This window comes from Bos javanicus, chromosome 26, assembly GCF_032452875.1.
Source record: "Bos javanicus breed banteng chromosome 26, ARS-OSU_banteng_1.0, whole genome shotgun sequence".
NCBI lineage: Eukaryota > Metazoa > Chordata > Mammalia > Artiodactyla > Bovidae > Bos > Bos javanicus.
In genome coordinates this window covers 50,357,381-50,382,476 of record NC_083893.1, presented here as the reverse complement: position 1 = coordinate 50,382,476, position 25,096 = coordinate 50,357,381, and the positions used below count along the sequence as shown (strand labels likewise).

Below are 25,096 nucleotides of genomic sequence, written 5' to 3'. Positions count from 1 at the left end.
CATGGAGAGACCCCAGCCTAGGGCGGGAAAGCCCTGAGCACGACCAGGGACATCACGTCATCAGGAGCAGAATGGCCGAGGGACTGGGAGCCCGCCGGCCTGAGGGTCATCTCAGGGCCGGGCTTCAGTCCGCCAGAGCCCAGGTGGACTCTAGAGGGCGCTGCCTGGGCCTGTCCAGGGATGAGTCCAGGACCGGGGGCTGCCTGTGTCCTCTTCCCTGACCAAGGGGCTCCAGACCCCCGGTGCTGGCGGCCATTCCCGCTCTTGACCTTGGGTGCGGCTGCTCTGGCCTGCAGGCATGCAGCGGGAGACCCAGCTCGGTGGTCAGGAGTGCCCAGGCCAGGCTGCACATGGCTGTCCATCTCGGGGACCAGGGTCCCAGGCACTCTGGTTTGAGACGTGTGTCTGTCCAAGGAGCCTGACTTACGAAGAGCACTCTGGTTCTGTCTCTGCGTCGGTCGGCACTTCTTCCTCCAGTTCAGGTCCCTCCCTCCAGGACTGAGGCCTCCGAGCTGGGCTTGAAGTGGGCAACCGCTCTGGGTAGCCATGGCTGCAGAGGGTCTGGGCGGCCCTCCAGCGGCCCTGCCCCGAGTCATGGCCTGGGTTCCGCTGGAGGCCCAGGGCAGGGGCCGGAAGGGGGCTCCCCGGGGAGGTGGGGGCAGGCAAGGAGAGGACCACTCCCCTTCCTCCAAAGCAGCCTTTCTGCCTCCCAGGATCCCTGCAAGGCTCCCCTCCCACCATGGACCCTGGGGGGCAGGCTCTCAGGGTAGAAAGGCCTTGACTGGAACAGCTTCCCTGGGGCGTTGACTGGTGAGACTTTGAGAGAAGGGCTCTGCTGTCCCACAGGCAAGGGTCTGTCCTGGAGAGGCCCCCTCCAGCCTGGCCCGGAGTAGTCCTGCTGTGTGTGGGGGGCGGGGGTCATTCCGCAAACCTTCTAGTAAAGCCAGGAGCAGACAGAGGCCCACCCTCCACTCTGGGATGTCCCTCAGCTCCGCAGGAGCAAACCAGGAAACCAGGGGGAGAGCTTTCACAGGGGAAAACCAGAGCCAAGTTCTCTACCTCCTGAGTTGTTGCTTTTCCCCCACAAAACGTCGTGCAGTCAGAAAGCCCTGGGCAGGCCAGGAGAGGCTGAGCCGAGCCCCCGCTGGGGAGGAGAGGTGCTCTCCCCAGAGCAGGGGCCCGGCCCCCAGGGAAGAAGGGACGCAACCTCAGAGCCTCCAGCACCCGAGGGGTCAGTACCCTCTGGAGGGGCACACAGCTCAGGCCTGCCAGAGCCAGGGCACTTCTGCTCACATCTCTCTATTCTCCTGCATTTAAACCAAGAGCAGAGCTGACTTTATCTTTCTTCTTTTCGGTCTTTAAAGTGACAAAACGGGGTATGGAATGGACTCTTACAAACGACAGGTGAGGTGTTTATTCTTTTCATGTTGCAGTTTGACTGCAGAGCGGCAGCCTGGGACGGGCGGAGACCGCGTGCCCGGCGGGATGGGAGCCCTGGGCAGGTCAGGGTTCGCGGGGCATGGTGAGGGGGGCGGCGGCGGCCCGCCACGCGCAGCTGCTCGTGCCCAGGCCGGCAGGGAGATGCCGGGCACTCTGTCCTCGGGGGGCTGCCCTCCCTGCTGGACTCCGGCCTCTGAGGAACCAGAAAAGCTCGAGACTGTGTGGTGGGAATAAATACATTTGGCCGAGAGGAGCCGCTGTGCGCCGGGCGGGGCAGTCCTCACGGGCAGACCCGCCGGCTCCCTGAAGAGGTCCGGAACCTGGCTGACCCCGACGGCGGGGTCTCCGCATACAGCCAACCAGAAGGCTCGCAGCGTCCTCGGGTGGGGCGGGGGTGTGAAGGACGCCTGCGACGTTGGGAGCTGCGGGAGGACAGCCCTTCCCTCAGCGTTGGTGACCTGGGGGAAAGCAGAGAGGGACAGAGTAACTCACGTCAGCATCCAGGGCAAGGGGCAGGCCAGCGCCAGGCCAGAGTGCCCTCCCCGAGCGCTCCTCGGCCTGACCCTCAGCCTCCGTGGGCCTCAGGGACCCCACCCCCAGCTCCCACCAGCCCAGGGGTCCTGCCTCCCATGGTGCCCCGCCCCCTCTCCTGGGGCAGGGCCCCCCACCCCTGCACCCCCCAGGCCCACCCTGCCTGCCCGGGGAAGGGCTGGGATCCTCTGTGGCTCAGGGACGCAGACCACAGGCTGGTCTGGCAGCCCCGGCCCTGGGCCAGGCTCACGGAGGCTGAAGTGAGGCCGGCCGCTCTGGAACGTTCCAGCCACTCGGGGCTGGGGCTTTCGGGGAGCTGATGGCTGGGCGCACGGCCCAGAAGGCCCCAGTGTGGGTGTGACGGGCGCCCCTGGAGACACACGCCCCCTCGCTGGGAGCCCCACCCACGAGAGGTGCCCTCCTGGCTCAGGAGACCTCCCGGGGGTCGGGGACAGACCTTGGACAGGGAAATCCTTTCTCAAGCGGGTGGGGAGCCCAGGCTTCCACCCTGCCTCCTGATGCGCCCCCGCCTCCCATCTGACAACCAGGGGTTGTCCAGCAGGTGAACCTGGCCACAGGGGCAGCGGACACCTCGGCCCAGCATCTCAGGGTCAACCCCCCCACCAAGGAAAGCAGGGGGCTTGCAGGGAAGAGGCCTCCCTGAGTGCAGCAGATGGGGGAGAGTGTCCACCAGCGCCCCCACCCTCCAGCCCTCCAGGCCTCCCGGGAGGCTCTGGGATGGGGTGCAGCCTGGGAGGAGGAGGAGGGCGAGGCCCAGTGTCCAACAGGAACAGGAGGGCCACGCACCCTGCAGCTTCCCGCCCACGTCTTGTTCCTGCACGGGGACGACAGGCAGGCTGGGCTGGGGCTGGGCGCAGACCCCGAGAGCCCTGAGACTGCCCGGCCGCGGGAAAGCCCAGCCTGCCCCGGGGTGTGTGTGGGGGGCCTGGGGGCCAGCCACCCCAGCCCAGGCCTCAGGGCGAGGAGCCTCTCGGACATGCCCGCGCAGCTGACACGCCTGCCCCGGGGCGCGCAGAATCACGAGAGGTGAGCGGGCAGAGGTGTCTGACGCCACCACGTTTTGGAGAGGTTGTTCACAGGGTGGTCGTAAATGGAAACAAACGCTGGGCGTCTCTGGGGCGCTGAGGTCTCCACTTCTCTCAGAGCGCTGGGGCCCAGTGATGACAGAAACGGCCCACAGTGAGGGACATGCGACTGCAGAGAGTGGAGCTGAAGAGAGGCTAAATGTGCCATAATTACCTGTGTGGATAAGCTGCAATTTTTAATATCAGCACCGAATCTTGATTTAGCCAGAAACTATGCTTATGTGTATGTGTGGCAGGGGAACAGGGCTTATAAGTTTGCAAAATCTTCCTTTTCCACAGGAAAACTGTCCATAAAGAACGCTTAAGTTGGGAAATCATGAGACAAGAAGCAGAATGAGTGTAGAAACGTGGAGAGAAATCCTTGCATTATACACTTCATGTCACTAGTGGGTTTTCAAACCGTGAATGTAGGTAACTTCGGTTGGTGGTTTAGTCTCTTAAGTCGTGTCCGACTCTCACGATCCCATGGACTATAATAGCCTGCCAGGCTCCTCTGTCCATAGGATTTTCCAGGCAAGAATACTGGAGTGGGTTTGCCATTCCCTTCTCCAGTGGACCTTCCCGATCCAGGGATCAAACCTGGGTCTCCTGCATTGCAGGCAGATTCTTTACCGACTGAGCTACCAGGGAAGCCCATGTAGCATTGCTTTGGATGAAAATTCAGTAAGGCTTCCCTTGTGGCTCGGGGGTAAAGAATCTGCCCACCAACGCAGGAGACGTGACTTTGAACCCGAGTCCAGGAAGATCCCAGAGGCTGTAGAGCAGCCAAGTCCTATGCCTGTGCTCTGGAGCCGGGGGCTGCAGCCACTGAGCCCTCGTGCCCAAGACCCTGTGCTCCGCAACAAGAGAGGCCCCAGCAATGAGAGGCTCGCCCAGCACAACCGGAGAAATGCCTGTGCAGCAACAGAGACCCAACACAGCCAACAATGAACACACAAATTAAAAAAAAAAAATTAAGCAAAAAGAGATGTGCTCAGGAACATCTCACTCTACTGTGGACAAGGAACCAAAGCCTTCCTTCATTTGTTTAAAATGTAAAACCCCAGAGATGGATGTGCACAGAGCAATGCAAATGATCCCGCGGCGGCCCGCGTCCTCGACGGGCAGGGACGACTCGGGAGGCCTCCTGCTGCCGTCGCTGCTCTCAGTGCAGCCTGCGAGCAGTGACCCCACTGGCAGCGCTGCAGCAAGATGCACGGACGTTCGCCCGCCCACAGCTGGTCATCAGGCTGACTTCTCTCCTCCCCCCAAGGCTCCGGGGAAGCTCCTGGCCTCGAGCGGCAGCCCCACTTGGGGTCTGCAGGAGGAACCCCTCTCTGCCCCACCCCCGTGCCTCCCCACCACCTCAGAGCTCGGTCACAGCATCCACGGGAATAGCCACACTCGGAAACTCCAAGTGCCCCATTAACGCAACATTTCAGCATTTAAAGGGGCTCAAATCAAAGGCAACCCCACATCGCTGCAGAGACACTGGCCCTGGGGGTGATTTGAGTGGCCACAACCCCCTTTGAAGCCATGGCCCTCGTTAGGGAGATGCCCCAACAAGCCTGCACCCTCTGCGACCAGGTTCGGGTCCCGCCTCCCAGTCTGACACTCCTTGCCTGGGGCGGCCAGCCGGTGGCTCTCGGAAGGCCGCGGGTCGCTTCTCTCACCCCCGCACCCCCGCCGGCCGACACCACCCCTCTTCAATAATGGGGTGTTCCCTCTGGGCAGAGTGGTCCCTATCCCTCCACCACGACAACCCGGGCAGCCCCCAGAGCCCCCAGCCCCGCACCCCACCTCGACACTGCAGGAGGGCCACAGGTTCGCGGCAGGCATCCCGGGAAAAGCTCACCTTCCTGGTTCCCCAGGAGGAAGCCCCCGGGGGGTGACTGTGGCCTGACTCACAGATGACGCCTAGGAGGGTGGCCCAGGGCAGCTCGGCGGGCGCACAGCCTTCCACGTCCACGCACAGGGCCTCTGCCACAGCTCCGCCCATCTACGTGGCCCAGGAAGGCCTAAGGCCCAGCCACTGCCCCTACCCTGCAGAGACCAGCACGGCCTTGTGGACCCTGAGCACCTGCCTGGCCAGACCCCCGCTTGGTCCCGTGGTCCCTTCAGCCACATGCAGGCTGCACCAGGTCTGGTGAGACCCTGGCCAGGTAACTGGGGAAGGGGCGGGTCCCAGGACGCTGGCTCCCCGGGGCGCAGCCTGGACGGCTGTGTTTGTTTCCCTGTGGGGACACGCGGAGAGTTGACACGTGGCCCACTTCCTCATCCAGAGACCCAGGCAGCCCCTTCCTCCAGCCAGTGCTCCCCTGCCTGTCCAGATCTGCCATGGGGACGAGGTGTGGGTGCCTCCAGCTCAGGGTTCTCAACCCAGAGACACAGTGGGCTTGAAGTCAACGGGCCCAGAGCCTGTCTCCAGGCCCCGCCCTCCCCACGGGAAGCACCTCCCGTCGCCCAGGGTGCTGAGTGGGCGGATACGCCCGGGCACGGCTCTGCCTCCTGAAGGCCAGGGCTGCCTGCTGCACAGGGAAGAGCCTCCCTGGAGACCTGTCTCCCCACTTGCAGGACACGGTGCCGCAGCCCAGCGTGCAGGGTGCCAGGAACCCGGCTGGGCAGGGGCGGGTTGTGCAGAGTGCCCAGGCCTCCGTGGGTGTTCCTGCGTGCCGGGCAGCGTGTGGGTCTGAGTGTGCAGGAGCTGATTTCCTCGAAGGGGAGACCCCAACAGGACCGCAAACAACAGGACCGGGATGTGAAGAAGCCCTGACACACAAGAATGCTGGGACGGGGAACCCCGAGGTATGGGGCCCGTCGGGGTCACGGCCATGCCTAGAGCGCTCAGGATTCCCTCCTCGACGAGGCAGTGGCGGCCAGCGGGCACAGGAAAGGCTGGGCACAGCTGCCTTACCACTCAGAGCCAAGAGACAGTGGGCGGCACCCCTGTGTGTCCGCTTCCGTCATGAACACAGGAGGACAGGCAAGCACTGCGGGAAGGCGGCCTGCAGGACAGGGTTGGCCCGGAGGAGCCCGGATGACGCTCAGACGGACCGGGGACCCTCGTAACACGCACCGAATGACAGACACCAACCAGAATGTACAGGAGTCTCCAGAGGTGAAAAGAAAGATGGAATCAGTGACTAATGGTGCCTGAGGTCATGACAACCCTGGAGGGGGCCCTGTCCCCATGACTTGGAAACAGGACTCTAACGTGTCCCCTGAAGGGCAGATCCCAGGCACAAAAGGCCTGGGGTTCCCCCAGATCACCACGGCCAAGCTGGTGGCCTCCCTGTGCCAAATGACTCCACATATGATGTAGTCTGCACGTTAACATTTGACAGGTGTCAACTTTTACATGTAAGATGACTGCCGTGCTACTAAGAACCAAGAATTTCGTACAAGGGGGCAGAGATGCAAATAAAGTGGTAAACGAGTAAAAAAAAATCTGAATTAGAAGAGTCCATGTGAAATCATATCTCTTTTCTCCTGAAGGAAAGTAGCTCCAGGTCTCTGAACTGCGAAGGGCAATTAACCACCTGGGAACAACATGACCCACGGCCAGTAGCCCTCACCCAGGCAGGACGGCTGGACGCCATGCCCTGGAGAGGACCCAGAGCCCCTCGGGAAATGGGGGACCCTGGGCCTAGGCTGGAAACGCCACGCAGACGTAATCCCGTGTCCTGGCGGAGAGCCAGGCCCGCAGCCAGGGACGGCTGTGCTCCTCAGGTGGACTCTGGGGCTGAGGAGCCCTCAGACAGCGATGCATCAAGAGTCATCGACCTGGATGAAAGCGGTCAGCCCTGTTTACCATGGGCACCTGGTCAGCTGGAAGGCCTGGGCCCTTGTCTGAAGACCACATCTGCATGTGACCACTGTCGCTGCATGTGGCTAAGGAGCAGATCGGGTCACTGGACAGAAGGGCCTCCCGGCAGGCAGCTGAAACCCCGCCACCCGTGGAGGGTCCCACCCGAGTCCCGGGGCACAGCGGTGCAGAGCTCAGGGCCTGGGTCAGCCCCTGCCTGCGCACCCAGGGGCCTCGGACCCTGGGGGAAAGAGGGACGGGCACTTGGAGCTGTCTGTGGCCAGCTGAGGCTACGGCGCCTGCAGGAGGGGCACTGCTGTCCCTGAAGGCACAGGCCCGGAGGCCCTCCCTCGGCCCGTCCCCCAGGCCCGGAGGCCCTCCCTCGGCCCGCAGGGACCCCAGGGCCCCAGAGGAGCGCCTCCACACCCAGGCCCGTGTCCTGTGTCGCCCGGCGCCCACCTGGGAGACCATGCAGAGGGGCAGGGCCCAGGCCTCGAATCACAGGCCTGAGTTTCCTCTGGAACAAAATAATTACCACCTTCGCAGACAACCTGAGCTCGCTGAAAGCAAGGCGGAAGTCAGCTGAGAAGCGGAGGCACGTTTTTATTCAGAGTCGGAAGAAAGCAACGCCTCTCCGGGAGTTGGTGATGGACACCGAGGCCTGGTGTGCTGCAGTCCACAGGGTCGCAGAGGGTCGGACACAACTGAGCAACTGAACTGAGCTGAACTGAAAGCCTGTCTGGGTCGCCGGGCCCGTAGATACAGCTCTGGAAGGGAGAAGCCCAGGAGGAAGCCGGAGCCTGGGGACAGGATCTGGCCGCCTCTGCCCGCGTGACCACGGCTCCGGCAGGGTGAGGCGGGGTGGCCGCCAGGAGCCAGGCTGCAGGGTTTCCGGGCTGGCTTCCCGGCCGCTGTCTTCAGTTCCCGGGAGAGTCACCTCGTGAGGCTGAAAGTGCTGCTGGGGCCCAGCCGTGTGCACAGCCTCCCTGAGGGGCAGGGCGCCTCCCTCGCCCTGCGTGTGCACAGCCTCCTGCGGGGCAGGGCACCTCCCTCGCCCTGGACCCCCAGCCCAGCTGGACGGGGATGCAAGCTGTGCCTGCGCCCACGGGGGCTGCTGAGTGGACAGAGGATGCGGTGGGTGACCAGGGTCCCCCCCGGAGCCGTGGGGAAGGCATGACAGCTGTGACGAGAGGAGAGCTCTGAGAGAGCGGATGAGACTGGAGGGGGCCTGCCAGGGCCTCGTGGGGAGAGGCAGACGCGGCTTCCACACAGCAGGGGCCCCTGATGATGAGGCTGCTGGTACGGCCACAGGCCCGGGGCGCCTGAGCCCCCAGCAGCTGTGAGAGGCTAGAGGACCCTCCCCAGAACCCCAGGAAGAGAACCTGGGTTTTGCATTTGGCCTCCAGAGGTTCCTGTGTTTCCTGCTGACCTGAGACAGGTCATCTGGGACAGCAGCCTCAGGAAACCACAGAGCCGAGGCTCACCCCAGGGTGCTCTCTGCTCAGTAAAACCAGGAGCTCCCCAGGGAGGCACAGCTGAGAGACCCCGAAAGCTCTGGCCTGCAGGAAGTAGCTGCCTCGGGCCTGCCCGGCTCACGGGGAGCCTGAGAATTTCCCACTGGGCTGAGAGGCGGGGCACTCACCCCAGGGAGGCACACGGCTCTGTGGGGCCTCGGGACACCTGGGCGCTGCTCCCATACCCGACTGCCTGGGGCCCAGGGTGCGCTCCCAGGGACCCCACGTTCAGTAGAGGCTCCATCACCGCTTGCCCTGGGTGGGGCCTGTGGGCCAGGTGTGGCCTCCACCCCATCCAGGCTCGCCTGCCACCTCCCCAGGGGCCCTGGGTCCACCCGCCTCTCCACTGGCCTCCTTCCTGGGCTCCCAGGGGCCTCACACCTCTGGTCACTGCTGTCTGCCTCTCCACCACTCTGAGCTCCCCCCACTCCACGGGGCCCCCTCCCACACCCCTGCGCCTGCCAGTCCTGACCCACCACTTGGCCCCAACCCTCCTCTGAGGCTAGACCCTGAGCCGCCTCTACGCTCAGACCCAGGCACGGGGACGCTGACGAGGTGCTCAGGCTGGTGAGGGCGCAGGGGTCCCGGAGCTCTAGGCGTGCCCAGCAGCCCCAGCCCACCCCCGGGGCCTCTGCCCCGACTCCCCGTCCTGGTCTCAGCTGCTGTTCTGGGGCACAGCCTCCCCCATCACACCGCTGCCCACAGCCGGGGCATCTTTCCAACACAGGACAGTCAGCCCCGGCTTAATGTCCCACCGTGGCGCTCCTTCTCTGAGGGCAAGGCCACAGCTGGTGGTCTCTCCCTGCCCCCAGGGAGAGGCCCGGCTCCCTCCTGCCTCCGATGCTCATCCTCACCCTATTAGCTTCCTGTTCTAATCTCGGCTGTACGTCACCTCCTCCAGGAAGCCTTCCCAGAGCCCCAGTCCCAATCAGCTTCCTCACCAGACACTCTGCCCAGAGGCCCTTGTCCCCTTCTCGGCACATTCCTGCGCATGATCACACATGAATCCGGAGAGGTGAGTCACAGCCCTCCCCCCGCCCGCCAGGCGAGGGCCACGGTGACTGCACACTTCCGTCCGCATCCAGCAGAGCATCTGGTCCTGGCTGGGTCGGGGGGTGTGCGAGTAGGGAGGGAAGTGGTGACCACAGGGTCTGAGGGGAAGAGGCCGGGGGGCTCGCGCCACGCCTGGCAGGTGGGGGGCCTGACCCGCCCTGCCCTGGGGGCACCCCCATCAATCACACCTGCGGGGCCCTCGCCCCTGATCAGTGGGCACTAGGAGCTGCCCGGCCCATCTGGTCAGGAGCACAACCCTGCCCCACGGGGGGACGCGGAGGAGCCCAGAGTACACAGCCAGACAGGCCGCTCACTCACCCTGCACCTGGGGGCACGTGCCGGTCACCCCAAGACAGACGGGGAGCTGGGGCTCAGACGGGGCCGGGGCCGCGCCTGCTGGGTGCCTGTTCCCCGCCGTGGCACAAAGGGCTGGGGGCAGGACCTGCCGGCCTCCCCAGTACCCTGGCAGCCGGCCTGTGGGCAGCTCTCAGGATGCTCACGTGGGCACCCACCTCCCGGCGGAGCCTCCAGCAGCCCTGCGAGGGGGCGGGGCGTCTCAGGATCGAGGTCTGGGCTCTCTGGAGTCCAAACCCCACGTTCCCCACACGGCCTCCCTCAGCTCCTGGGGATGGCAGGGCCCTGCGCCGGGCTGGGGAGCCACGTGGGGCTGCAGGACTGCCTTTCCCAGCAGGCCTCCCGCCGAGCTCCCAGCCCTGGGACCACCCTCTGGTACCCGGCTCCTGGACACCCCGGCCCTGCCCTCAGCACCCCCACAGGACACCCCACCTGCATCTCACACAGGTTCTGCGGGGACCCCCTGGGCCAGCCCCAGCGCCCTCAGCTTGCCCGGGGAGCCCACCAGGGAACCCACCTTCCCCAGCGAAGGCAGCTCCGTTTCCCCTTCAGAAAGCAGGCCGGACAGGCTGCCCGCCAGACACTTGACACTTGAAAGCAAGTGTGCCCACCGGAAGACCACCGACCCCACCCGAGCGCGAGACCCCGGCTGGCTGACGCCCGCAGACCAACCACCTGGCTGGCACAAACCTCAGCAGTCTTTAATCCTCAAGAAACAAAACCCAAAAGCCCATCAAGCAAAACCACTTTGCTTTGGCGCCGAAAGGATTCAGCAACCCCCCACCGCCCCCCCACCCCAGGCTCCCAGAGCCCCAGGAGCCAGGCCCCCGAAGCAGGCAAACTTGTCTGGTGAGATTCCTCCTCTGCCTCCAGATAAACACAGCGAACCCTGAACCTAAGGGGCTGCCTTCTCTCTCACAGGGTGTGTGGGCAAGCCGCCCACCGCCCCAGGCCAGAGACAGGGTGGGCCGGGCTGGGAGCCGAAGGGCACGGAGAGAGACAGGGCCCGAGTGGTCCCAAGGCCAGTGGGACGAGGCCGCAACAGAGAGATGCAGGGGAAACGGGAGGCCAGGTATCGGGGCCGTCTCTGGGCCCCTCCCAATGGGGTGCCCTGACTCGACACCCTCGCTGGCTTGACGCCCCCTACCTCAGGGCGGTGCCACGCCCACACCCCACACAAAGGCCAGAACCGATGGGGGAGTGCCGGGTTCCTGGGAGGAGTTTGTGCCCAGAGTTCTGGGAGCACTCAGGAGGCACAGGGAAGGGGGGAGGGGGACGAGGCCTCAAGAATCCCAGCAGGGACCCCAGCCCAGATGTGCCCCTCGTCCCTGCTTCTTCAGTCCCAGGACCCACTGCAGCCGGCCCAGCAGTGAGGCGGCAGCAAGCACTCCTTGAACCCCCCTCCCCAACCACCGGCCAGCTGACCCACCCAGCCCTGAATCTGGCGTTGCCCGGGAAGTCAGCACAGACAGGTGGATGAGCTGGAGAGCCAGGCCAGACAAGGTCACCCGAAGGTCCAGAGACGAGGGCAGAGGCCCAGACGAAGGACAAACCCCAGCTGAGTCGGGGCGCCGGCCCGAGGCCACAGGGCCAGGAAGGGGCCACGGGCTGCCCCGCACTAGGGACCCCGACACGCCCACTGTGGTCCCCCGAGGCAGCCTGGAGCCTCGAGCGGCCACAGCCTGCCTCGAGCCAGCAGAGGAAGGGGCCGGCCCTCGGACCTGCTGCTGCCCAGGGCCAGGGCTTGGCATCAGACACTACCAACCCCACCTCCTTGCGTCTCAGGCCCCGGGAGCGCTCACAGCACACAGCTCGGCCCCTCGCTATGTCCCGACAGCCCGCGAGGCGACCAGACAGGTCACACAGTGACCCACCCCACCTGGGGACACCCGGCCCCACAGAGGCTCCAGGTGGGGCCACGGCCGGGGGTCCCACAGAGTGCCCCCGGGGTTGGAGACAGAGGCCATGGTACTGGACGAGGCAGATCCTGGATGCCCTCCAGGAGCCTGGAGCCGCAAGCCCCAGGCACCACGCCGCGGCTGATGAAGAGGAGTCCCCCTGGCACCAGGAGAGGGGCACTGGGCCACAGGCACCACCTCTGGGGGAAGGCAGCTGAGCGACCTTCCTCCTTTCTGCGAAGTCGGACCCTTGGACACACCTGCCAGCCTGCAGTAGGGGAAGGGCAGGAGGGAGACAGCCCCGTCCGTCTGGGAGGGAAGAGAATCAGAGCAAGCCCCTCCTCCGCCCACCCCAGCCACCGGCTCTCCCTTTTCTCCAAAAGGCGAATGGAAGAGCAAGCAGATCTTTCATGGCCTTTGAAAAATGGCCACAAAACACAAACTAGCTCTGTTCTCTGCCCAGGTGGTTGACGACTCGCCCGCTCTTAAAGCATCTCTTCAGTGATCCGAAACGTTGAGGGGACGTTGCCAGCGAGCAGGATGATCTTCCAGACCACCCGTTTTGGAGTGGTGAGCCAGCCTTGCCAAGGGCATCCCTCACCCCCTGGCTCACCGAGGCCCAGGCTGGAGGCACAGCCCAGCCACAGACGCAGGCTCAGGGCGGCTGGAGAGAGGCAGCCCTCCATGCACACACTCACCTGGCTGGGAACCCGGTTACGTTTCGAACTGGGTTAAGAGCTCCCTTATTTCTGGGGCCACGTGCTGGGCGGCATTGGCGGCCTCTGTGATAGCTTTCCGATACATCCCCTTCTTCTTACGGTTAAATCTCAGTTTGAAAAATTCAGAGAAAGGGGACAGTTTGGAGGTTGACAAAAATGATGTAGTTGGAGAACCAAACCACGAGACTTTCGCTTCTTGCCAGGAGGGCTCCCCGTCCTCTTTCTGGCTAAGACTAATGTCCAGAACACGTGCCGGCCACCAAGGGAAGCCGTGAACCTTACCCCACACAATGTCCCCTACAGCCACGGTCCTCCCGTCCTCGGTAACGCACTTGGAGACGCTCTGCGTGTGCAGCCTGACCGTCAGGGGCGGGACTGTGGGCCTCGTGCCCTTGGATGAAGAGGGCACGCCATCGCCAGGCGAGAGGTCGCAGGTGTCCGGCAACGTCCCATCCGAGCCGGACGACTTGGACTCGTCCAGGCTGTCACTGCTCCATGCCAGCTCGCTGGTACAGCCGCTTCTCCCGGGGCAAGTGGCGAGGAAAGCCAGCCCGGCGTTGTCGGGCCCGTGGGCGCCCCGGGGACACCCCCTGCAGTCATCATCCTCGCCAGAGCTCGCGGAGGACGAGTCCGCCAGCCCGCCTCGGTGGGTGGCGCCGTCGGCCGGGAGCCCTCGGCCCTTGAGTTCCTGCACCAGCTCGGCCCTGTAGACGGGCTCCTGCTCGCCAGCCCCCAGGCGGCGAGGCTTCAGGCGGATCTTGGGGGGCGGCGGGGTGGCCCCGGGGGGCAGGGGCCGCGTCAGCTTCAGCTTGGGAATGGAGGCGGGGGCGCCTGCCGCAGGCCGGTCCCTGGGAGGCTCGGGGTCCAGGCCTCCGGGCGAGGCCGGGGGTGGACAGAAGGGCTCCAGGGAGCCGTGCACGCGAGGGGGGATCTCCACCACCTCCCCGGTGCCCTGGGGCGTGCTGTAGGAGATCTTGATGGCCGGGCTCCGCGGCACCCCCGGCCGCGCCTCCTCCCGCCGCTCGCGCCTGCTCTTCTTGGCGGCGGCCGCGTCGCCTCCTCCGTCGGGGTCCTCGGGCTTGCGGGGCTCCCTGCGTGGCCGGGGGGCGGCAGGGGGCCCGGGGCTGGCCTCCGGGGGGCTCTGGGTGCTCTTGCACTTCTCACACAGCACTTGGCGCGGCCGCAGGCGGATGGGGCTCAGGGCCAGGCGGCCGGGGTCGCGGTTGCGGGACAGGCGCCGGCGGGTCCTCTTGACGCCCCGGGGCGGCGGCTGCGGCACCCACTGCCGGTAGGTGTTCCTCAGCCAGAGCGGGGGCGGGAAGGGCGCGCCTTCGAAGTAGGGCGGGAACGGGGGCAGGCTTCCGGCCGGCAGCGGCGGGACCGGCGGCAGGGGCGGCTCGGGGGGTCCGTCCCCGCCTTCAGGCGCCGGGGGGCCCGTCCCCAGGGGCATGGCCTCCGCGTCTCCCTCCGCGGGGGACGGGCCGTGGCAGCCGTTGACAGGGGCGTCCTGGGCCTGGGTCAGCGGAGCCAACGGGGGCAGGCCGAAGAGGCCAGACCTGGTCGTGGGGAGACAGAAAGGGGCGGTCAGCACAGGGAGGACCCCCGCGCCCAGCCCCCGCGCGGGGGGCGGGGGCCCAGCAGGATCTCCCGGCTTTAACAGAGGCACGCCCCCCAGCACCCGCCCGGGGCAGCCCAGGTGCGGGCTGCGTGCTCTGAAATCAGGCGCTCAGCATCAAGCCCACGGGCTGACAGGCACTGAGCATCCAGGCCTCTGTTCCTGGAACGAGGAGAACTCACAGCTGCAGACCCGGAGGCCCAGGAAGCCGGCAACCGGGGCCTCCGTTCCTGGACAGGCCTGGCCCAGCCTGTGGGGACCCAGCTGCTGTGTGGTCAGTGGCCCCTGCCCACAGGCCTCATCCGCTCACCCCCTGCTCCCTGAGGGCAACACTCCCAGAAGGAAGATCCCGCCTGCGTCCCCAGGGGGACCGTCAGGCCCAGGAGAGCCCACGGGACCGGGGTCCCTGGTGCAGTGTGTTTGGGGGCGGGGGCCACTCACAGCCAGGCCCAGCAAGCCCCAGGCCTGAGAGTCAGCCTGCTCCCCCCTGAATGCTGCTTTCAGGTGAGGGCATCCCCCACAGGTGGCCCGTGCCCACTATGACCTGGAAGGACCACCCCTCCTGCCTGGTACCCTGGCCCCTCCCCTCCGTCCTGCAGGCCCAGAGAAGGCAGGAGGCTGCCCTCCCACAGGGACCCACAGCTGAGGCCAAGTACGTGGCCAGCACCCCAGGGCTCCCCAGAATGGCCCGCGCTTGCTTCGAACGGCTTCAGGGCAGTACCCTTCCAGAGCGCTGGCCAGCCGGCCTTGCGTGCTGGGGGCGTCTGAAGTCACATGTCATGAGGGAGCCACTCCTGAAGCAGCAGAACACTGCTCCAAACAACGACAGCCAAGCCCAAACAGGCTGCACGTCCCCCGGCAGCGACACACCACTGCAAACACCGCGGTTCCATCTGTAAGACCGCTTAAGCTAAAAGCTGTTAGTTTGCATTTTCCAGCACAGAACAGACTTTCAGACAAGAGTTTAGAATACTGCACCTCCATCTCTCCCTCCCTTGTGTAATGCAATCACAGCAGAAAAGATAAGTGAGCTTTGCTGTTTCGAAGTTTCCAAGTGACTTCTGCTTCTACTGTTCCCCAGAAGAACCAAGGCTGCTAAGACCGACCGACTGACCATGGCAGCTCCATCTGCAGCCAGGTGGCCGCGGGCACCTGTGGCCGGAAGGCTCCTCCCCGCCCCCGCCAGGGGATGGGTGCCCAGGGACACAAGGAGGCTGGAAGCCGGGTGCAGGCCACTTGAGAAGCAGGGACCGCAGAAGCAGGCGAGAGGGCTGAAGGCAGCGGCCAAAGGCCCACGGCCTCCCTGACGGTCCGTCACGGGAGGGCACGTCCGCCATGGGAACGCTGTCCAAGTTCTATTGAATTCAAGATCACCAGTGAATGCCCAGTGCTGTGTGCTGTGCTAAGCTGCTCCAGTCACGTTCAGCTCTTTGCAACCCTGTGAACTGTAACCCACCAGGCTCCTCTGTCCACGGGATTCTCCAGGCTAGATTACTGGAGTGGGTTGCCATTCCCAACGCCAGGGGATCTTCCCCACTCAGGGACCGAACCTGAGTCTCTTACATCTCCTGCATTGGCAGGTGGGTTCTTTACTGCTAGCACCACCCAGGAGTCACATCAAACTTTATCAAATCTGAAAGTGAGGTTGCTCAGTTGTGTCTGACTCTTTGTGACCCCATGGACTGTAGCCTGCCAGGCTTTTCAGTCCATGGGATTTTCCAGGCAAGAATACTGGAGTGGGTTGCCATTTCCTTCTCCAGGGGATCTTCCTGACCCGGGGATTGAACTCGGGTCTCCTGCAGTGCAGACAGACTCTTTACTGTCTGAACCACCAGGGAGTCCCAGTTTAGAGCCATTAAGGGAAATGTATCAAAGCCCATCTCCCCTGAATCTAGTCTTCATGGGAGAGCTGCTGGAGGGGGTGGAAGGTTCACACTTCAATGCCCAGAGGGTCCAGCGAACCAGGGCCCTGGCCTCCTGTCCTCTGCTTGGCCACGAGGATGCAGCTCATTCAGCTGGCTCACCGCTGGCCTGTGACCTGTGAGTGTGACTGAAGGAGGAGGGGGTGAGGGCTGCAGAGAGAGAAAGGTGGGGTGGCGGGGGCAGCGTCCAGCCAGGGGCCAGCAGTGGGGACCTGGCCCCTCTGGGGTGGATTCTGCTTGGGGTGGTGGGCAGCCATGGCAATTTGGCAGTTGATCCTGCCCCCCTGGCCCCCCAGCCCCAGCAGATCAAACCAGGAGGCCGCGGAGGCTGTGAGCCCCGCTCTGGGGTGCAGGCCCCCCTGAGCACTGGGCTGCGGCCCGAAGGCGGTGCTTCCCTCCAGACGGGGGGACCGCGGCCGTGGCCGGCACGGCAGGCCCCGTGACTGGGGCACTTCCTTCCCGGAGCGGCCGCCCGGCCCTGGCCCTGGCCACACCCACGCCTGCCGGTGGGTAAACAGGGCCAGCAGGACCCTGGCTGCCCAGCTGGGGGCCGTGGGCAGAGCCCCGTCTACAGCCCCGTGAGGCACACAGGTCACCATCCCAGCTCTCGGCTGGGACAGGGAGGCTGGGACAGGACAGGGGGTGGGCAGGGTCTGAGCTTGCCCCCCAGCTTGGGTGCCCCGGGGCACAGAGACGGCTCCAGCTCAGGCCCCTCTCTCAGGGAAGGACCTCAGCAGCTTGCCCCCACGGGGCACCTCCTGGACCCCCAGCACAAGGTGTGGCACCACTGAGGTTTGTGCGTGACCGTGGGGCTGGGCCCCTGGCAAGGCCGGGCTACGCCCTTGTGGGCCTGCACTCAGGGACGGAGGTGTGGCTGGCCTGGCAGAGCCCCGCAGCGACAGTGCAGGGCCTGGCAGGAGGTGGGGGGCCTGGGGCCAGAGACACGGTCTGCCAGGCCCCAGGGAATGACCTGGGCCCCACTGTCCACCCTCTGCTGTGCTGAGGGTCAGAGCCTACTGGGCCCTCCAGGCAGCCACCCCCAAGTTCGGGAGAAGGAGCTGGGAGGGGAGCCTGGGGGCTGGGGAGACCCACGGGCAGAGCAGGCCCCCCACATCCACTCAGAGCAGGAAGCCTGAGGGGGCCTGGAGCAAACCGCAGCCCCGAGGAGGGACGGGGGAGACAGAGCCAGAGTGAGAAAGTGGGAAGTTTGCAAGGGCGGCTTTGGCCATGAGGCTTATCGGGGGTCAGATCCCAAAGCAGGATAGTTCTGCCCCCAAGGGCACAGGAGACAGAGTGCCCAGGGTCCCCCGATGCTCTGTCCAGGGGAGAGCACGGCCGCCCGCAGGGGCACGGGGCCTGGCCGGCCGTCCTCGGCGCCACAGCAGTGGCCAGGCCTCCGCTCACCCTTGTCCTGGGCTTCATGTATGTCTCCAGCTGAGCAACCCCGCCAGGGCCGCCCTGGTGGGCCCACAGCCAGGAGGAGCCAGCCAGGCAGCCTGCTGGAGCGTGAGACACCCCACACACCCACCGCGGCCTCCCCTCCGCAGGCCTGGCGCCCAGCAGCAGCCTCTGGGCCCAGCCGGGTTCCCCGGACCTTCCTGCCTCATCCTCCCACGGGGAAAGGCCACCCTGGCGTCCTGTGAAGAGATGGGAAGACCTGGCTCCTGGAACAGAAGCGCCCTGGGGGCCCACCCCGGGCCAGGGTCCAGGGAAGCCTCCTGCAGCGGACACGCTGCAGTGGACGCCCACGTGGGCAGAGCCCACAGCCCCGCGCCCCCAGGCGAGGCCCACCCTGCGGCCGGCTGAGTGCCCCAGCGCTGGTTCAGAACACACACAGCAGCTTCTTTCTCCCACAGACCTGCCAAACAGACGGCCGGCCAGACAGACGGCCTGCCAGACAGACGGCTGGCCGCAGGGCCGGAGCTGGGGCAGGGGAGGGGCGGGCGCTGTGGGAGAGGCAGGCAGGCGGCGCCAGGCTGCCCTGAGGTCCACCTCTGCTCAGGGAGTAGAGAGACAGGAAATGTGGCCTGGACTCCAGAGGCACCCCCCAGGGCCACCCAGGGGACCCTGCCCCCCTCCCCAGGGACACACAGGGGGCCCTGCCCCCCTCCCCAGGGCCACCCAGGGGACCCTGCCCCCCTCCCCAGGGACACACAGGGGACCCTGCCCCCTCCCCAGTGGACACACAGGGGGCCCTGCCCCCCTCCCCCAGGGACACACAGGGGGCCCTGCCCTTCCCCTGTGGACACACAGGAGATCCTGCCCCCCTCCCCCAGGGACACACAGGGGACCCTGCCCCCCTCCCCTGTGGACACACAGGGGACCCTGTCTCTCTCTGAGGACAGCAACATAGGATCTTTGCCCCAGCTGCTCCCAGGGTCTTGCATCCAGGGTTTTAGAACCATCAGCATCATCCCACTGCGACTCAGCTGACTGTGTCCCTCTCACCTCTCTGAGGGTGCCTACAGAAGCCCAAGGCCAGGCCCCTCACCACCCCTCCTCTCCACCACCCGCCTTGGAGTGGCTCCAGAGATCAGCCATGCCGGCCTGGTCCCCTGGTGAGGCATCTGCCCGCTGGCTGCAGGTCCTGCCGGCCTGTGGTGCACTGGGCACCCCCACACTCAGCTCCCCAAGGGCAGGGGAAGAGCCAGTGGGGCCTGGGCGTGTGTGCCTAGATGGAGCAGGGCCCCCCCCTGCCCAGGGACCAGCCAGGGCGGGGATTCTTGGCTGGTCTCCAGAGACTGAGTCTCCAGAAGCCTCAGTCGCCACCCCGCTGAGTGACTGAGTCAGTGACAGTCGTTCAGTTGTGTCTGGCTCTTTGCGACCCCGTGGACTGGAGCCCACCAGGCTCCTCTGTCCATGGAATTCTCCAGGCAAGAGTACTGGAGTGGGTGCCATTTCCTTCTCCACCCCACCCCCTGGGCGGGTCACAAAGGCTCACACCCAATCTTTCCAGCAGAGGGGTCCAGGAGCCTGCGCGGAGATGGCCCGGGGGATTCACACTGGGAAGTTTAAGAAAGCCCGGCTCAGAGGTCAAGGCCAGGCCTGACAGGCAGCTGGCCCTCACGCCCCGCCTGGGGACCCCCTCTCGGAGTCTTCGCCGTCTCTGGGCTGCCCCCTCTGAGGTCCCTGAGCACAGGCACACCCTAAAGTCGCCTGTGAAACAACGCCCACATCTGCTTGGGCCCTGGCCTGGACACAGGAGCCACGGCGGCGCAGCAGGAGACGCAGGGGCTGGGCCCGAGGCTCAGGCCGTCTCCTTGCGCACTGACTGGGTGTGGACTCAAGAGTCCCCGAAAACCTGGCTTCAGCCCACACGGCAGCCGGGCAGTAGGTTCAAGGCTGGATGGGGGGCACTGGGCACCGAGTGCCTCCCACCTGCTGGGAACTTGGCCTGGCCTCTGAGGACACACGCGTGTTCGGCTCAGGGCCTGCAGTGAGGGGCACCGCCTCCCGAGTGCCCTCAAATTAACACTGGTAGCTGGGCCCCCTGTGAGAACTGCCCGTCCCGGAGGATGTCCCCCGCTCTGCCTGTGTGCTCCAGCAAGGCTAACACAGTGGTGAGCGGCCCGCGCCCCACGGGGGCACTGCGGGCGCAGTGGCCTGCTGCCCCGGCCTGACCCCACACTAGCCCGCTGCTCGGGGACCGCAGGCCCCGGGAGGGGGGTGGTGCCTGCAATCCAAGCCCCCAGCTGCTCTCTCTGCCTGTCAGTGCCCACGCCCGGGAAGGGGCCCGGCCGGTTGGCCCTGTCCCCGTGGCATGGAGCGGGGAGTGCTCCAGGGAAGGCAGGTGGGTGCTGAGGACCCTGAGGCCTGAGGCCAGGCCCCCTCTGCCTGGGACACCCAGCCCAGGCCTCTGGACCCTGCCTGACATGCTGGCTGTGAACTTGAGCACTCATAATATTATGGGAGAAAAGTGGGATCAGGATGAAACTGAAGGTGACTGCAGAGGAGAGCGGGGTAGGCAGGGGCAGGGACAGCTTTGGGGCCAGGCTTCAGACAACTGGGGGGCTGGGAGAGGCCAGGTTAAGCCTTAGACTCTCTGTGGGGACTGGGGGGCCCACTCAAGCCAGAAAGGGGCACTGCCCAGCTGAGCTGTGCCCATCGAGGCCCGGCCCCTGGCTCCGTGGGCGGCTCCGGTTACAGCCTCATGTGGCCGTGGCAGGGCGGACGCCCACACGCCCTACAGCTGCCAGTTCCCATGCTGGGATCCCAGCAGAGCCTGCTTCCTCCACGAGCGGGTGGGGAGCGGGTGGGGAGCTGTGCAGATCTCTGAACCAGGGCACCCACAGGCCACAGGGCCGGGAGCCCTGGCTGGAGGCAGAGAGCAAGGGCAGCGAGCCTGCAGCCTCTGCAGACACCCCCAGCTACGAGTCTACCCTGCAGCCTCCTTTGTCCTGAGTCAGGGAGCCCAGAAAATGGGGGTGGGGGGGCCGCTCCTGCAAGTGTCCGCTGCAGAGAGGAAAGGCCAGGCAGGGCTGTGCAGGAAGGCTGGAGTGTGGCCTGCCTGACGGGGAAGTGCCGGCCACCGGCGGCAGGGGACCTTGGCCACCCCAGGGCGCAGGCTTGGCCCTCCTGAGGGGCTGTGCCTGCAGCCTGTGGGGGTCACCGGGTCCCACCAAGCGCTCCCTGCAGTAGCTGGCTCCGAGCAGGGTGACAAGTCACCTGGGAGGCCATATGTTAAGTCACATGACTTGTACATAAATGGCTCTGGCACATCTAATGAGGAGATAACGCCAGCAGGGTGACTGTTGAAAGGTGACAGTCCTCCCGCCACATCCATGCCGCGGGCACAAACCCGGCCTGCACCGAGGGGCGAAGCTGGGCCTCTGCAGAGGGGAGGTGGTTTAGGATAAGGCCCAGCCCGAGCCTCGAGACATTAGCGCCTGATTAATGCCTAATCATTTATCTGCGCGACAGCAAGCTACCATGTGACACTGTATCCAGGAGACTCTTTCCCGCTGCAGAGCTCCCTGCCGCCGGTGCACAGGTGCCTGTCGGCGCGTGGACTCGCCCCAGGCCTGCCTGGGGACCCCCTCCATCAGTGACGCCCGGATCCCGCGGGGCACCCCCTCGCAGCTCTGCAACTTGTCTCTTTTCATCCCTGCTCCGCCTGGGGGCTCCTCAACCCCAAACAGTGTTCTCAAATCCTGCCGCCGGACACAACTGCTTGCCCTCTGTCCTCACCTCAGCCCCGACTGCGCCCGGGAGCCGGAAGAGGGCTTTTCAGGGCCCGCGGAACCCCCTCTTGTGAGTAACCCCCAGGCAAGTGCGGCAGCGCACGGGAGCCCCCCCCCCCCGCACCCCCCAACGGATGACAATTCTGAACAGAGCCGAATTCAACAGTGCGTCTGAACAAAGAAAAGTGCGTTAATTATGGCAGACGTGCGGAGTTAGGAGCCCGGCATCGCGGCGGCTGGCGCGGGGGCTCGGGATCCACGCGCCGCGCCCGGGCTCCAGCCCGGCGTCCCCCGCTGTCCCCCGCCCGGCCGCGCGATCCCCCGCCCGAAAACTCGCGACGACTTTGAGAACCACTTTTGCCCCCCGAGAGGCGGCCGCGCTCGCGCACCCCGAAACTGGGGCTGGGGAAACCGAAAGCGCGCGGGCGCAACGCCGCCCCGCCCCGGAGCGGGCCCCGGCCTTGGGCCAGCGCAGGGGGAGGGGGGAGGTGTCCCGAGGGGAATCCGGGGGCGTCCCGGGCTCGCGCCCCCGCCCCCGCTCACTTTTTTGTGCAGTCCAGCAAGATCCCGGCGAAGCTGCGCTCGCCGCAGCTCGCGGTGACCAGCAGCGCGCCGTTGACGACCTGCTCCACCCGCACGGGCAGCCGGCAGCCGGCCCGCGGCTCCATGCTCCGCGTCCCGGCCCGGCCCCCGCCCCGCGCCGGGTCAGCCCCGCGCGTGACGCCGCCCGCCGGCCGCCTGACGTCACAAAGCTCCGCTCGGGGCGGCCTCCGCGAGCGGGCCGGGGGCGCGGGGAGGGGCGCGCGGGGCACCGGCGCCCTTGGACGCGCGCCTGGCCGTGCGGCCTCCACACCCGGCGCGGAGACGCACTGCGGAGCCCCACCGAGGGGGCAGGATGGGCCGGGATGGGGCAGGGCCGCGCTCCACCCCCGGCGACGCCGGCCGCGAGCGCCAGCCGAGAGGACCTGAGAGCCGGCGCCGGGAGAACGCCCGGGCCCCGGCCCCAGGGACCTCTCCTCGGCGGCCGGGATCGACCAGGGGCGCCTGCCCCTCTCGGCCCCACGGTGTCGCCCCCTCTCCTCGCCCCGGCCCTCCCTTCTCGAGTCCCCGGGTTCCCCGCCTTCGGGTCTGGCGCTCGGGTAGCCACCCGGGCACCGCGGGGAGGAAGTCTCGGCGGCGCGAGCAGGAAGCCCGGCGGGCCGGCGCGAGGAGGCGCGGGGCACCAAGGGGACACGGCGGCCACCGCAGCCGCCAGGGGGTCACTTGACGACCCCCGTGTGCTCGGCGCCTCCCCTGGTGACGGGAGGACGCGCGCTCGGCCCCAGGTTGCCTTCCGCGGGCTGAGGGAGAGTGATCTGCCCTCAAGTCTAAGTCGCATGGCCGCGGGGAGCGGGTTCTGTGCGACCCCCGGTGCGGTCAGGGCGCCACGCGGCCTGGTCATAATGGGAAGGACAGCCTTCCCGAGCGAGAGCGGGGCTCGCCGGCGCGCCAGCCCGGCCGCGGGTTGGGGGATTGGGGGTGCGGCGCGGAGCGGACGCGGGACCCCCGCCCGGGCCCCGCTCCGGCGAGCCTTCAGCCTGGTGCCCGTTCTCGACTTTGCGGAGCACTTGAGCGTCCCGCACGCGGCTCGGGCCCCCGGGCCGCCCCCAGGACCCGGTCTCTTGCAAGTGACCTTGCCCCGAGCGCCGCGCGGCCCGGCCCGGTCCCCTAAGCCGGGATCGCGGCGCTCGACTGGGCACCCGCAACCGGCGGGCGGCCGGTTGTCGTGACGACCCGGACGCCGCCTCTGGCCGGCCCCGCCCCTCCGAGGCGGCCAAGGCCCGCCAGGCTCGGACCTGCGCCGGGGCCGCCACCCCCGGCGCCGCCGCGGACAGTGGGGCCGCCGCGGCGCCGCTCGGCTTCGCCCTCGGGCGGCATTGCTGCGCGGGGAGCCGGCTGGGAGGAGTTCGACCTCGCAGCGCCACACCGCCCTGCGTTGTACGGGCTGGGGATAGAGGCCCGCGAGCTAGAGTCCGGCCCCAAGCACCCTCGGGGTGGTCTGAGGCTTGGGTTCCCGGAGGCGCCTGCCTGCCCCTTCCTCGCCCAGGAGTCCTCGGGTCGGGCAGTGCCCGCCGCGGCCCCCTCCTCGTGACTGCTCTCCGCACCCCCGGCTTCTGGAGCCTGCTGTCTCCGGAGCTGGGCATGGTTGCTTTGGAGAAGAAAGGCCAGGCAACAGGGACCCCTGCTGGCCCCGGGAGGGGGCCTGACCGGAGGCTGCCCGCTGGCTCGGCATAGGCGCCAGAGTGCTGGAGACGCCTGCTGGGCGTGGCCCTTCCCGGGCACCAGGGACACAGCACCAGGAACTGGGCAGTGCTGGTGTGAGTCAGCTCCAAGCTGGCGGGGCACCCCCGATGGGAGCGTGCAAGTGTGTGCACGGGGGAGTGTGTGCAGATGGAGGTGTGCAGAGATAGAGACGCCAGCAGGCCTCCCCTTGATGGAGAAGGGGCCCTAGAGTCTGTTGCAGGGCTAGAGCGCTGGGTGTGCGGGTGCACAGGACGGGAGCCTCTGAAAGGGGCCTGGGGTTGGGGTGAGGAAGGGGGCTTCTGGGGTAACTCCCAGGTGTCAGCAGGAGCAGCTGTTTGGGGTGGAGAGGCAGATACACCCGAGGATGCGCTGGGCTTTGGGGGCAGCGATGGGGCAGTGGTGTGTGTTGGGGGGCACTGGAGTGGGGGGGCCAAGGACCACGCTGGAGCTCCCAATTTCGAGGGGGCAGTGTCGTGGAGCTGAGAGGGGACAGGACTTGAGAGAAGGGTGGCCCGCCCCACCTCCTCTCGGCCTGGGACCCAGCCTGTCCGCGTGTCAGGTATTTTTAAGTGAACGTGGAAGCCATTTTTAAAAACCCTGTCTCCACAAGGTAGGATAGAGAAAGGAGAGTCAGCTGACTGGCAAATCGATTTGCATTTTAAAGGGTCGCTGTTCAGGACCTCACTGGGCAGACCTGCCCCGCCCGCCAGCTCCCTGCGGGCTCCCCTGCTGCTTCCTGGTCTCTGGAAGGCCTGTGGAATTTCCCAACACCCTGGCTGAAATGCAGAGTCCGTCAGAGCGGCTGATCAACCCCGGGGTCTCCAGGCCACCACCTCGTCTTCACCCGCGCCCCATCCTCCAGGCCCCCTCCCGGACTGCCTGGTGCTGAAGGCCCCTTGGGGCTGGGAGGAGCTTCCGAGTGGCTCTGACCCAGGGGAGCTGGGCCAGGAGCCTCTCCCCAGGTCTCTGGACTTTGCCCTAAAGCTGTCACTCCTTGGTTGTGGGCACACAGCCACTGCCAGGCCTGCCCGGCACCCGGCCCCTGGCCTGGTCTGCCCAGGGTGCCAGGAGAAAGACCCAGGCTGGCAGGCCTGGCCCGATGGGCAGGGAGGTGGCCTGCAGGCGGGCAGGAGACTAGGGTGGAGTCGGGTGACCGCAGGCTGGCGGGAGGAGGGCCACAGAGGCGCTCCAGGCAGTGGCTGCCTCAGTGTCGGCCTCACCCGTGGTCCTGTGCTGGTCCTTGGACGAGCCCAGGACCCACCAAGTGTCAGCCTGACCCCTCACTCCCTGACCACCTACCAGTGCCCCCATCTCTCAGGGTGACCCTCCAGCCTTCACCCACAGGAGAGCCCCTGTGTGCCGTGGAACATAATTGCGCCTTTGTCATCCTCTATCTCCTATGAGGTGGGAGATTCCCCGAGGCCTCCCTGTGCCCGGAAGGAATGGCCTGTTGTGGGTTTGCCGGGCTGGTGCCCCGCCCTGCCCCTGCAACCCCACCTCAAGCCCGGGCCTCCTCCCACTTCCTTACTGAAGCTCCCCTGGGCAGCCTGGCAGGCGAGCCTCCTGCAGCCCAGCCCCAAAGCCAAGTGCTTCTGAGGTGGAGCCAAGGTGGCTGGTCACAGAAGGACCTCAGGCCAGAGCCATGGGTCCCCAGAGCCAGTGCCCGGAGCGCCAGGGTGTGAGAGCCGGGAGGGGCC

The 25,096-nt window shown here is 66.5% G+C and overlaps 1 protein-coding gene across 3 annotated transcripts; it reads right to left on the bottom strand.

Annotated features, from left to right (window-relative positions):
- Positions 1-1,389: 1,389 nt before the first annotated feature.
- PWWP2B (PWWP domain containing 2B) lies at positions 1,390-23,663 on the bottom strand. Of its 3 annotated transcripts, XM_061403898.1 has the most exons (4): positions 23,261-23,663; positions 12,379-13,955; positions 4,912-11,948; positions 1,390-1,898 (listed from the first exon to the last, which is right to left on the bottom strand). In XM_061403898.1, exons 1-2 carry the CDS (start codon positions 23,386-23,388, stop codon positions 12,395-12,397), a joined length of 1,689 nt encoding a protein of 562 aa, XP_061259882.1. In that variant the 5' UTR covers positions 23,389-23,663; the 3' UTR covers positions 1,390-1,898; positions 4,912-11,948; positions 12,379-12,394. The 3 variants fall into 3 exon arrangements, with proteins under 3 accessions (XP_061259882.1, XP_061259881.1, XP_061259883.1); XM_061403897.1 differs by lacking the exon at positions 4,912-11,948 and having other exon boundaries at positions 23,261-23,662; XM_061403899.1 differs by lacking the exon at positions 23,261-23,663 and adding an exon at positions 21,660-21,784 and having other exon boundaries at positions 4,912-13,955.
- Positions 23,664-25,096: the final 1,433 nt, after the last annotated feature.